The 12532-nt window shown below is 39.5% G+C and overlaps 1 protein-coding gene across 5 annotated transcripts in view; it reads left to right on the top strand.

Annotated features, from left to right (window-relative positions):
- Window positions 1–12532, top strand: part of ITSN2 (intersectin 2) — an 81823-nt gene that overhangs the window by 11345 nt on the left and 57946 nt on the right. For all 5 annotated transcript variants that reach the window (XM_082276882.1, XM_082276883.1, XM_082276881.1 and 2 more), the window contains exon 2: window positions 1770–1833. In XM_082276882.1, the coding sequence (XP_082133008.1) occupies window positions 1806–1833 (28 nt within the window). In that variant the 5' untranslated portion in view covers window positions 1770–1805. The remainder of the gene's footprint in view (window positions 1–1769; window positions 1834–12532) is intronic.

Genomic DNA, 12532 nt, shown 5'->3' with positions numbered 1-12532 from the left:
ATATTCTATGTTTTTGTGATTACTCATTAAAAAAAACCAAAAAAACAAACAACTAAAAGCTACCTGAAATTAAGAGAACAAAGTGAGTTGGAGGAAAGATCAAATGTGTAGCCCTTAACCAGTAAGACTAAATCTGGAACAAGCCACATGCAGGTGGAAATTGCTGATTCTGGGGGTGTTCTCCAGCATCCTGCTTCTGTGTCGTGGTTTCAGGTTCTCTTTTAGACCTCCTTGACAGAACAGCTTTTGCAGAGAAATGTGCTGTAGAAGTGTTTAACAACATTGGCAGCATTTTTCAGGAAGGCTCTTTATAGATCTCAAGTGTCTTTTAGTAGGCTGTTTGGTAGGTCCATGTCTTGGAGCAGGTCCATGCTTCCTTTTTTCATCTTTCTCTGGTTCATACCTAGTGTCATTGTGAGAGATCATTTGGACTCACCAACTACTGCATTTACTTTCTTTAAGTAGATATGCATACGTGTGTGTAGCCACAAATGTATGTATATATCATAACGATGATGTGAACTATACATAGAGAATTGTTAACAAATGATCCCAGACATTTTTAATTTTATTGAAGAAACATGCAATAGATACCAAAAAAATGCCTTCCTGTCCTCAGGTGGTACTAGAGTGCTTTCCAGTTGTGTGATTTTTGTGCTGAGATGTGCAGGAGTTTCTTGGCAGGAAGGGACTATGGAGGCTGTGATATTTCTGTACTTCATATTAAAATATGTGGTTGTATTGAGAGGTGAAGGGTTTTTTTGTGTGTGTGTCTGGGTAGGAGGTTAGATGTCTGAAAAGGGGATGAGTGAGATGTGATTCATGTATTTTTAAATAAAAATAAATATTTCATTTTTGTAGCTTCATCCTGTACAATAGTTCCTCCACATAGAGAACAACGATTATGATGTATAGATTTCAGTATTTAAGTAAAATTATCTCGTCCAAAGCACAAGCTGACTTAATTGTCTTAGTTCTATGTTCGTAAAGCAGTGAATTGTTCATGCTTTTCCCTCAGATAAGTATTAGTGAATATTTTGCAATTCTAAAGTATTCTTTATACAGGTACTCTTGAAAGGATGCATACTAGAAAAACGAAATCTTAGTACTCTGATATTTATTATAAAGTAAATTCTATTGCGACACCGTTTAAATGCTGCTTTTGAGTCTTTATGCAGTAGCTCAGGAGAAGGAATAACTTCATTGTGTTACTTCTGCAAAACTGTCTGATGACAGATTTTTATTGGGACAAGCCCTTTCTTCAGAATACATCATGTAAGAGTGTTTTCTTTGTTAATGGGGCGTGGAGTGGTGGAATGGATGAATTTGAATAATAATTGGTTTCCCACTTTGCTCAGCAGCAGCTTTGGCTCAAGGCGCTGAGCACTGAACTTTTTTTTTTTTTTTCCTTAATGAAACACTAAGTATTTACCGGGGAGAGCTGGCAGGGACCTGCTGGGACCCCGGGCTCTGCTGTCCCCAGCCGTATGTCCCGGCGAGCCGGGGGCAGTTCGTGTGCATCACTCCGAGCGCTTGGTACTTGTTTTCCTTTAAGAACTGGCACAACGTTCAGGACTGCACCGCATACCCTATACAACATAAATAAATAAATAACCCCCCACCCCCTCGCCGGTGTAAATGCCGCTGGTTCAGCAGCAGCAGCCCCGGGCCGGGCATTGTTCGCTGTCGGAAGTGGGGCCGGGGACGGACGTGGCCCGCTCGGCTCTGCCCTTGTTGCATTATTAATGCACGATGTTTTCATGTTGCAGATGGCTGAGGGCTAGCGGGGCGCACTCGGGACCGTGATGGCTCAGTTTCCCGCAGCCGTGAACGGTGAGTAGCTCCGGGTTGCTCAGGTAGGGCTGGGAGGTTTGGATTTTTTTGTTTGTTTGTGTTTTTTGGTGCCCGCAGCAGCGTTTGGGTCACTTTGCTGCAGATCGCTGCCCGTAGCCGAAGCCGGTGCTGTGAGGCTGGAACAGCATCACTGCAGTGTAATTTGGGCTACGGACACGCCTGGAGTGGCTGACAATCTCTGATCATTTCCAGGGCTGAGGAATGTGTGAGTTGTAGTGCGAGCACTGCCTGACTTCAAGCAGGGAATATGCTAAGTAATAGTTGATTAAACTCGCATACCTTTACTGTTACGTAATTCAGCACAAAACGTGTTCCATTATAGTCCATTACGCTGTTTATTTGAAACAAAATATTTGAATGTATCAAGCAGTTTGTGACATTGATGAAAACAAGCAGTCCTCAAAAAAAAAAAAAAAAAAAAGAGAGAAATAATTTTCCTCTTGATTGTGCTCCTTCCACTATAGAAACTTTTGAATTCATTTCTTGGTAATTTCCTTTCAAAGACATATGAGAGTTGGAACCTTAGTATTGTTTTTGTGTGTGTGTATGGGATGGAGCTCTTTATTTTTAGAGGAGTCTTACTTGTGAAGGCACGATTTGCAAAGACCTGCTAAGAAATTTGACATTTGCGTGTTGTTATTTACAGAGCTGGCCAAAGTGAAAATACAAGTATAGAAGCAATGTTTTGTACTTCAGATACTCCTGACAAGGAGTATTTCTCCTGATAAAAATAGAAAAACAGGAATGAGTATTTATCTCAGTTATCTGTGAAGGTTGCTGCAGGACTGGTCTTTAACTAATTTAGAAAATTGTCACTGCTGAGATAAACTGGGAAAGGGGTTTTGGGTTGGTTTTTTGTTGTTTGTCTGTTTTTTTCCCAGAACAACATTCAGATTTCAAATTAAACCTCTGTTTTACATACCTGTTTCATTGGAGTATAAGACATTTTGTAAAAAAATAAATCCGTGTAATGAATACTTTTTTTTATACAGTCAGCTGCAGTTTATTCCTGACTTTGCTTTACAGACATTAGAATAAAAGCCAAGTAAAAGGAATCAATATATAATAGGGGAAATCTATATGCCAGATTATTTTTTTCACTTAATTGAACATAATGGAATATTTTTTATATTATTGCCACATGATTTTTGCTTCTCAATTTGAAATAAACAGTCAGAAGCTCTCTCTGACAATACAGGTTTATGTCCTTGGTTCTCTCTGTGGTTGATGTATGCATAAGTTATTTGATGTCTTTTTGTTTTGGCTTTTTTCTCCTTGGTTCTGTTGGAGGATTGCAAATGTGTTGTCAGTAACCACATACATTGCTCTCACAAGCCTTACTTTGAGAGACAGATCCTTGATCTGAAATCCCTTGGGCAGTAGTCTGCCACTCTCAAAAGGAACACTGCCAGAGGATGCTGCCTTTCTCCTCTCAGAATTTTACTGTGTTGTAAGGCATAGTGAGAGAGAGAGCACGAGGAAGAGAGACACCAGGCAACAGTTCAATTATTGCTCCTCACAGAGTAGTTTGGATGACTCTGTGTTAACTTTGTGTAGTCTTGCAGTTATATTTCTTCCCAGAACTGATGAAATTTCAAACAAGTCAGGTGTTTTAAACAATAGCTTTAATGTGATTTCTAGGTAAATACTGACCTATCTTTGCTGTTGAAGTTGTTGTTCTCTAATATTTGTTCCTCTTCCCTGCTACTTAACCACTTACAAGCACTGCTGTAGTGGTTGCACTCAAACTAGTTCACCTGAATTTGCCACTCATTGCAGGAAACCTCTAATTATGTTGTTAGACCTTGGTAGTGACTTGAAGCATGAGATGAAGAATGAGGTTATGTGGGAGGCAACCAAGCCATTAGGCATTGCTGCAGCCTGGGAGCACTGGCTGCCTGCCTCACCTTTGTATTAGCAGAGCATTGACCCTTCCCTTTTGTATCCTACTGGGGGAAATAGTGGGTTCCTTCTGTGGGAAAAAACCTCTTATTCTTATCAAGGTACAATATACTTTGCTTTTAGTTCATGAGTACTGTAATGCATGAAGTAGTTTCCGTTTCAGGGTTATTTTTGGCATTCAGTGTTACAGAAAAGTGAGTGAATGGCATGGAGCAGATGTATGTAAAAGTATGTGATTGTGTGACACGGGGTGACAATGAGTCTGAGAACTGCAGGGTTGGAATGACAAAGCATGATACTCAGCCTCAAACAAATATGAGTGGGAGATACTACAACACTTTATTAACCAGCCTAGGCAGAGAAAGCAATTCTGCACAGGATCCTGCGAAGGAAGGGGAACTGAGCTGTGTGTGCAGCTCCAGTGGAGAGACTCAGCTTCATTGAAGCACCTTCAGAATGTACCTTGGCTGAGCAGGGTCCTGAGACTGTCCAGCCCCAGCACATGGCTGATGGCCAAACTGCTGTACTGGGAGCTGGCGTGTTCTTCTGTGGTCACGTGTAAACGTTGGGTGCTCTAGGGGCATCTGCTGTTGATAGACCTCTCTTTAAAGTCATGAAAGGACACAGTGCCCAGAAAGGAGCTCCCTTTGACTCTCTGTTGCTGTCCAAGGTGACCTTTGTGGGTGCCTTACTAACAAGCTGAAATTCAAAGAGGAAAAGCAGGACTAAAGAGTGTGTGTTGATTTTTCTGGAACTCAGGGTAGACCTGCTGATTTTTACAAACTTACATCCCATGCAAAATGTAAAGGTTGTGGTGACATTTTACATGAACAGGCAAGGCTGAGCAACATGTTTCTTATATATAAAGTCTGCCAATTACAGCACCAGATGGATAACAGACGTTTATCTATGTGGAGTCCAGCTCTATCAAAGAGCCACTCCAGGCATATCCTTCTCCCCAGCCTGCAAACAAGACTGAGGATTCCCTACTGAGAGTTTAGTTCTATCCTGTAACCTGAATATTGATCTTTATTCCTGTGAAAATGGCAATATAAACCCAGTTTATGGTAGTTGATTCTTCTTACAGTTCTTCATCTGGGCAGAGCTTGCTTAGGAATTCATCGTAAGTCTTGCAAAAGCTTCTGGAAATGGCATTTAGTTACACTAAACAATAAATATCTTCAGCAATTGTGTTTCTAAAGAAAGAGTTAATACACTAACTGCAAAAGACATTTAATAGGATAAAGGCTTTAAAAGGTTAAAATGTATTTCCATCTAATTTGTCTCAGTGATTGCTGCCTTTGTCACAGGAAAAAGTATCCTTCACTGCCATGGGATGTGTTCTTTCCAGCTGGAGAGGAGTTGCAAGATGTTTCTTTTCCAACTCCCTTTCCTTCTGTACGCTAGATTTGTTCAGGTTTTGGTGTCCATGCTGATGGATCTTGGTTTGGGGAGATTTAATCTTAAAGGACCAGCTGGAACAAGGAAAGCAGTATTTGCTGATCAATGTCTTTCACATTGTTTACTTGAGTACCATTGGAATTTTTGGGCTGTGCTTTTTTGCTTTTTTTTTTTTTTTTTTTTTTTTTGTTTGTTTGTTTTTGTTTATGTTTTTATTTGTCATTTCTCTTCCCTTCTACCACCTGTTTCCTTTTGATATAAATTTTCTGTGGTCCAGCAGGAAAATATCTCCGATAAACTGAGGTGTAGAAAGTAATAGTTGTAACTCATTTCACATGCTTCTAAACCTTCATAAGTAGAACTGGATTTTGTGCTGCTGTGAATAGAATTGAGTTTTGCATTCTCACACTTAGGTGTGTTGGAGACTAAAGCAGACATGAAGCAGTTCTGTGAGGTCCTGGTTCCACTGGTGTCATGGGTAAAACACTCACCAACAGGTTCTGCTGCACCTTCTCTTTAAAAAAAGTTAGTCTCAAGCTTTGCAGTCTGAATTTTTTTCAATTAGGAGCAACCCTGGTCATCAGAGTTCAATTAAAAGCTGCTTGAGTGCAACCTAACTCTTCACCTTGTGTGCACTGTAGATACGGAAACTGTAGACTTGAATATCAACAAGCGTAGATAAAGATACAAAGCTGAATTAGACCTTGCAAAACAACTATCAGGACTTGTTCTCCCATCTAAAAGTAGGAAGAGGAAAGAAGTTATAAGACAAGAGCAAATATTTTCTCGGTCTTTATTTATGAATTAATCCTTCCTTTCAGTGAGGGCAGTGGTGTCAGTTGATACGGAGCAAAATTCATATGCTCAAGTCAGAGGGGTGTTTATCTTCCACTATCACACCCTGCAAAAAATTAGATTTCCAGTGTTTTTGCCATATTACATATTTTCTTTAATCTAGCAAGTCAGAAATAGTGCTGTAGTGTTGCAGAATACAAGGTATCTTATTTATATTTAATCATGAGGATAATATGATTCACAAGGAAGATGTAAGAGGAAATCTTAAGAGGAAAAAGTAGTTAGACGTGGAGGTACATGTTAAATGGAGTAAATGGAGTTAGGTTTTAACAAGGGAAGGTTGCACTTTGTGCCTTCTTCAATACTTGAGTTTTGTAGAAGAAGTGTAACAGATCCCATGACTGGATTTCCCTAGAGAAGTAACTGACTAAAAGGGAAAGAAAATGCAAGTTTAAGACCAGAATGCTGTAGTTGTGATATTCTTCATGGATTTTATCATGATGCCAGTCTTAATGATTATTTATAGCAATATCATCAGCAAAAAGCAAACGTATGCTGGTTAAATTGGGAGATGACAAACTGGAGTAATTTTCCAGCCAGAATTACACATTAAGGTGTGCATATAATTGCTTAGATTTCATCACATTTCTGCTGTGCTGCCTTCAAATAGCTTTTTAGCCATACCATTATGGGCTAGAAGAATTTTTGCTGTATGCTGGGAATTCAGCAGTTGGCTGTGACTAACGAGAAAGACAACCGGATGTGTTAGAGGATCACATAGTAATTATGTGATTTGAGGGAGAGGAAATGCATCCTAAAATGTGGTGGATGAAAAAAGGAGTGCTGTGTACTATTGCTCAGGCACTGGTGAGACATCTTGTGGGTTATAGGGTAGAATTTGGGTTATCTGCTTAAGAGGGGGAGAAAAAACCCAGGAAGTGAAATAGACACAGAGCTGGGCTTTAGTGTATTTAATTAAGTACTGAGAAAAAATAAAGGGATCGCCTTTTTTAACCTGCCCAGATAAAAGCTTACTGTTTTGTTTTGGGTTTTAATTTCAATTTCACTGCATTTCTTATTCAGTAAATAAATCTGCTCTTTATTTTTTCTTACTGGGTAGAACAGCATTGAGGAAGGATACTAACTTGTCTTTGAGTACAGTGTTACCACAAGGGTATAAAGAGATGAACCAGCTGTTGATGCAGTTGGTCTGGAAATGGGAATGGTTCTGTCAGCAGTGACATTCTGGACCATGATCAAGGAGGAAATCTGATTGCCTTAAGGCAGAACTTGAATTTTAGGAAGGAATTAATGTATTAGAGTTTCTTGGAGAAGCAGCAGTCTGCACATGGTGACCTTGGAAGTCCCTTCCAATCCTATGCTCCTGTAATGTAGTGAAGAATTAGATAATAATGAAGATTAGTGTTAGATCTTGAGCTGTTAACTTACTCTAAGCCTATAGCTTTCTCTTGCTAAGATTTTATTTTGTTAGTATCATGTGTTAGCTTTTATAAGGTAAGTTTACACTGAGTGGGAAACCCAGGACAGATTTTATCTTGAATAATAATACTATAATGCAAGCTATTTTATTCATTTTGAATGTCAGAGAGACTTCCTGGTGTTTTTTCTTCAAAGCATACAAAAACCTAAACAAAAAACACAAGAAGATCTGCATACTTCCCCAAAATGGAGCAGAAGGCTAAAGGCTTAGCTGAAAAGACTCGGAAACATAAACCTACCACATGGCCAAGTTTCAAAGGGCTCTGACTGTTGAAATGTTAATTTCCTTGAAGGTTTAACTCCAGAGTTTGGGAAATACACTACTCTGATAAGCCACTTCATGTGGTTGTTGCAATTTAGGGTTGATGAGCATTGTGTGAAGTGGCACCATCTTAACATCTACTAAATCCCAAATCATCTGTGATCATCACTTTGAACAGGCCATAGACGATACTAATAAGTATTGGCAGAATGAGTTCAGGTTTAGCCCACTAATTATAATGGCAAGAATAAACACATTTTTCAGGCATTGTGGTCTGTCAAATATATTTATATAATGCCCTATTACTTTAATTAGGAATCCTGTGTGTTCAGGCTTTCCACTGCATCAGTTCTTTCGGACATCTGTTGTTTTTCTGACAATGGGGCAGTAGTCTTAAATCATCACTGAGAGAGCTGGAAGGGGCGAAACCCTGGAAAGCTGAAAGAATGTCAGTGTCCATGGGACTAGCATTCATGCTGGGTACCTTCAGAGAAGATATTTTAATAAGCTAAAAGCATTTGTGCTTTAGTGGGATGTGAAGTTCTCTGTATGTGAGTCTCAAGAACAGGTAAGATTACCTGAACATCAAGATCTTTTACTGCTCTTCTTCTTAGTGAAGTAATTTGCTTAAAAGTTTCTTTTATGTGCAAATATAAATAATAGGTGGTATATTTTAAATTATGCACCGACATTTTTCCCTGCATTTCTTCTCATAAACATGATTTAGTACTGAATCGCGATCTCTGCCGCACAGTTGTTTCTTTAGGAAACATGTCTTTCCTGAAAAGTCCTGGTTTCACTGTTATGGAACTCTGCAACTGTTACAGCGTGTGTTGATGCTTGTATAATAGTACTGAAAAGGGTACACTTCCATTTTCTTACCAACTAGGAGTGAAATTTGTTGTGCAACAAATAAAAGCGCTTCCACAGTGCTTTGTTTCACAGGAGATCTTCAGGCTTGGGGAAATAAAATGTACAGGTGTGAGTTAATGTATAAACTGTTTGTGATGGAGATGATGAGGGTTGGAAGGCCAGCAGAGTTATTCTGCTCCTCTTATTTCTCATGTTCTCTGTATTCAGATTGGATTAAGAAATACACAGACAGTCCCTTTTAACCTGACCTGAAGATAACATTCACTAAGCTCGCTTTTCTGGAAATGATCCACTCTGTAGTTGCCAGAATCTGTTACACGAAAGGACCTGGAATTATACACAAAGTAAGGATACCTGTGAAAAAGGTGGCCAGAGAGAGGTTGTGGCTCCTGTGCTGAGGGAGACTAAATGGATGAGAGTTGTTTAGTTTAGTTTAGAGACAGCTAAGGATAATTTAGGGTTTTTTTAGAAACAGCTAAAAACCTGTAAAGCCATAACAGTATAGAAAATGCTAACAAGAGAAGGCATATTCACTGTTTTTTTTCATAGCTGAAAAGCAACACAATGCCTAGTGAAATGACTGAGTTTAAGCTAGCAGAAGAAAATGGGTTGGTTTGTTGGTTGGGTTGTTTGTACGTTCACACAATGAACAACTCACAACTCATTTTCAGAACTCACGGTCTTTAAGATGTTTTGGAACCAGTACATGGAATCAAAACTTGAGGAGGAAAGATCTGTGCCATGGCTATTAAATGGTTGCTGCATTTTTATTTTTTTTTCCTTCCCCTTTGGGGGCTTTTTTGGCACAAGAAGCTTGCCAAATTGGTGATTTCTGGCAATTGAGAAACTGTAATAGCTGTAATACCCAGGGAAGAATTCTGTTCCAAATTCTAGCCCTGAAATGTCCCTATGAGCCACTGGCGAGGCAGAATTAGGGACTGTGATATAAACTGATACCAATGGTTGTATGAACATAAATCAAACAGTTTTCAATTCATTATATTTCAAATCAAACCCCCATGCGTGCTAGGAAAGTAATATTGTATATGTGCTGGATATAGTTGGCAGGTTCAGTTAATAAGTAATTTAACCTCCTAAGGAGTGCTGTTTAAGCAAACTGTTATACTTGCTTCTGTTTCCTTTGTGTTTTCTTCCAGTTTTCCCTCCATTTTTTCTTTCTGCCAGGACTAGAAGTTACAAAGAGTAGAGTAACAAGTGATTGAAGATACAGAACAGCTTCCTTATGTGGATTAATTGCATTGACTAGACATTTCAGCTTGGAAAAGAAAGGGTGGGGATGGTGGAAACAGTAGATGTCACCTTCCCAAGGTCATCCATTATTTTGTAGGCAAGGGAATGGTAATTATTCTCTGATAACACGAGGATTAACCAGTATCAGATGAAAGTACTGTTGGCAGATATCAATCATACAGAGCACTTTGCACAGTGTCAAATAAACAATGAAAACTGTGACAAGCTGACAAAAGGTCGTGGATTCCTTAAATTATTAGAGAAAGGTAGATTTTCCTTCTACTAATGAGGCACTACCTCTGGTTCAGGAGCTGCCCTGGGGCTGAGGAGACTTCCTGGAGCAATACCACCACATGGTTGGCTCAGACTGTCGCTCTGTGCTGGGATCTCAGCTGGGGGAATATTCAGTCTCTGCTGGAAGGACTGTGTTTTGTTTCCTGAATTATCTCCTAATTTCATTTTATTCCGAGATCATTCGGGAAATGCTTCTTCATATTTTTCTTCTCTCCTACCCTTCATGTGTAATTTTTTTGTTGGTTTTTTTTAGTTCATCTGTTTTCCTCTTCTCTTTCAAGTCTGTATCCTAGTCCTCCATTGTAAATATAACCCATCAGCCTTCCTCCTGGTCCCAGACTTCCTCCTCAAGTCTGAGAACCCAGAAATGTGGTTTTTACTCAAGGACCAGATAGGGATGAGAACTACAAAAATTACTAGAAAGGACCTGATATTCCTGAAATAGAATGCCGTTCTGATTTTGTCAGTGTATGTCTTCGTGGGAGAATAACTTCCTTTACTGCACCTAATTTCAAGGTTCATTTTGCATTGTCTTGCCTGGTGTTTTTATTGCTTGCATTTCTCCTGGTGCAAAAAGATTTATTTGCTGCCACAGATGGAAACTCACCTGAATCTTATTAGTTTTGCTGCACTCCACAGAGATTTGCTAGACAATAATTAAACAAATTGTCCTTTTGTAAATTTTTAATTATATCATAGGGGTGTTTTTTGAATGCTGGTGAGCAGCAGCAGCATAAAATCATGGAAAGGGATTTTCCAGGATTAGAAATGTTTTGTATAAGCTCTGGTGGTCTTTTTTCACAAACATGGTAACTAAAAATTTTTATTTTCCTCATGGAATGCTTTGGTACTATACAGGTTGATGAGTTTACTCAAAAAAAAGCTTCTGACTTGTCCTTAACTGAAGGATAAGCATCTCTTCCATCTTCTGTGTCAGGCTGGAAAGGAAGGACATGGAGTCTGTGAGCTGGAAGTTTGCTCACCTTAAAAGCAAATGGAGGCAGGTCTTAAAGCTGGAGAATTTGGCAAAGTATGATTATATTATGCCATGATAATATTGCTCACTTGACCTTTTCATACCTGCCATTGGAAAGATCCTTGTTGGTGTGATTTTTTTCTTCTCTTCTTTCCATTTCTAAAATCCATCCAAAAGTACGAGTTGCAGGTTTAGGGAAATGACCATTCCTCTGTGCTGGGCACCAGAGAGGATGTACCTCAAATCCTGTGTCCAGTTCTGGGCCCCTCAATTTTGGAAGGACACTGAGGGGCTGGAGCGTGTCCAGAGAAGGGAACGGAGCTGTGGAAGGGTCTGGAGCACAAGTCTGGTGAGGAGCAGCTGAAGGAGCTGGGGGGGCTCAGCCTGGAGAAAAGGAGGCTCAGGAGGGACCTTCTGGCTCTGCACAACTCCCTGACAGGAGGGTGCAGCCAGGGGGGAGTCGGGCTCTCTTCACAAGTAACAAATGACAGGACAAGGGGAAATGGCCTCAAGTTGTACCAGGGGAAATTTAGATTGATTATTGGGAAAACATTTCTTCACTGAAAGGGTTGTTCAGGCACTAGGACACGCTGCCCAAGTGGTGCAGTCACATACAAAGATGTGTAAATGTGGCACTGAGGGACATGGTGTAGTGGTGGGCTTGGCAGTGCTGGGTTAATGGTTGGACTTGATGGTCTTTAGGTCTTTTCCAACCAAAATGATTCTGTGGTTCTGTGATTCTGGGCACAGACAGAGCTGTCATTGGATAGAAGAATGGGCTTGTTTCATGTGCTGCATCAGTGTAACTCAGCGACTACAGCTGATTTCAGTGTTATTGCTTCTCCAGAATTAGGCAGAGAATAATTTTATATTAATTGCTGGTATTGAATCTAGATCTGGCAAAGGCTTAGGTTAGGCCCAACTCTGTGTGCCAACTTTTTCATGTAAGAAAAGGCAAAGTTAATTAACTCTTAAGAAAAAAGGATGAGTTTACCAACATTGCATGCTACAGTGATTGCACTTTTTGATGAGAAGTAGGAAACTTGCTTCATTAAAACTTAAAAAAATCCTATTGACTAAATTGTCAATAATTTTACAGAAAATTAGCATAAACTGTAGCATGTTAATTTGCAGTTCAGAGTACTGTCAAGTTTATACACATTTCTAGTGCACATTTCCTAATGTACTTTTACATTAGTAGAGCTCTAACAAAACTTTAAAGCCAGGGGTTTTTTTGTTTGTTTGTTTGTTTGGGGTTTTCTTTTTAGTATTTTGCTTCCTTAGTGTGGTTTTTTTCGGGGGGGTTTCAGGGGAATTGGCAATAATTTCATTAAAAAGGATCTCTGAAAATGGATAGCCTTAATGAGCTAAAAGATTCTGTGTTACTTATTAAGTGTAGAAATACTATCCTGCTGTTATAAATT

Source organism: Coloeus monedula (assembly GCF_965178545.1).
Source record: "Coloeus monedula genome assembly, chromosome: 2".
Taxonomy (NCBI): Eukaryota; Metazoa; Chordata; class Aves; order Passeriformes; family Corvidae; genus Coloeus; species Coloeus monedula.
The sequence above is the reverse complement of the archived record's forward strand: the minus strand, read 5'-3'. Positions and strand labels throughout refer to the sequence as shown.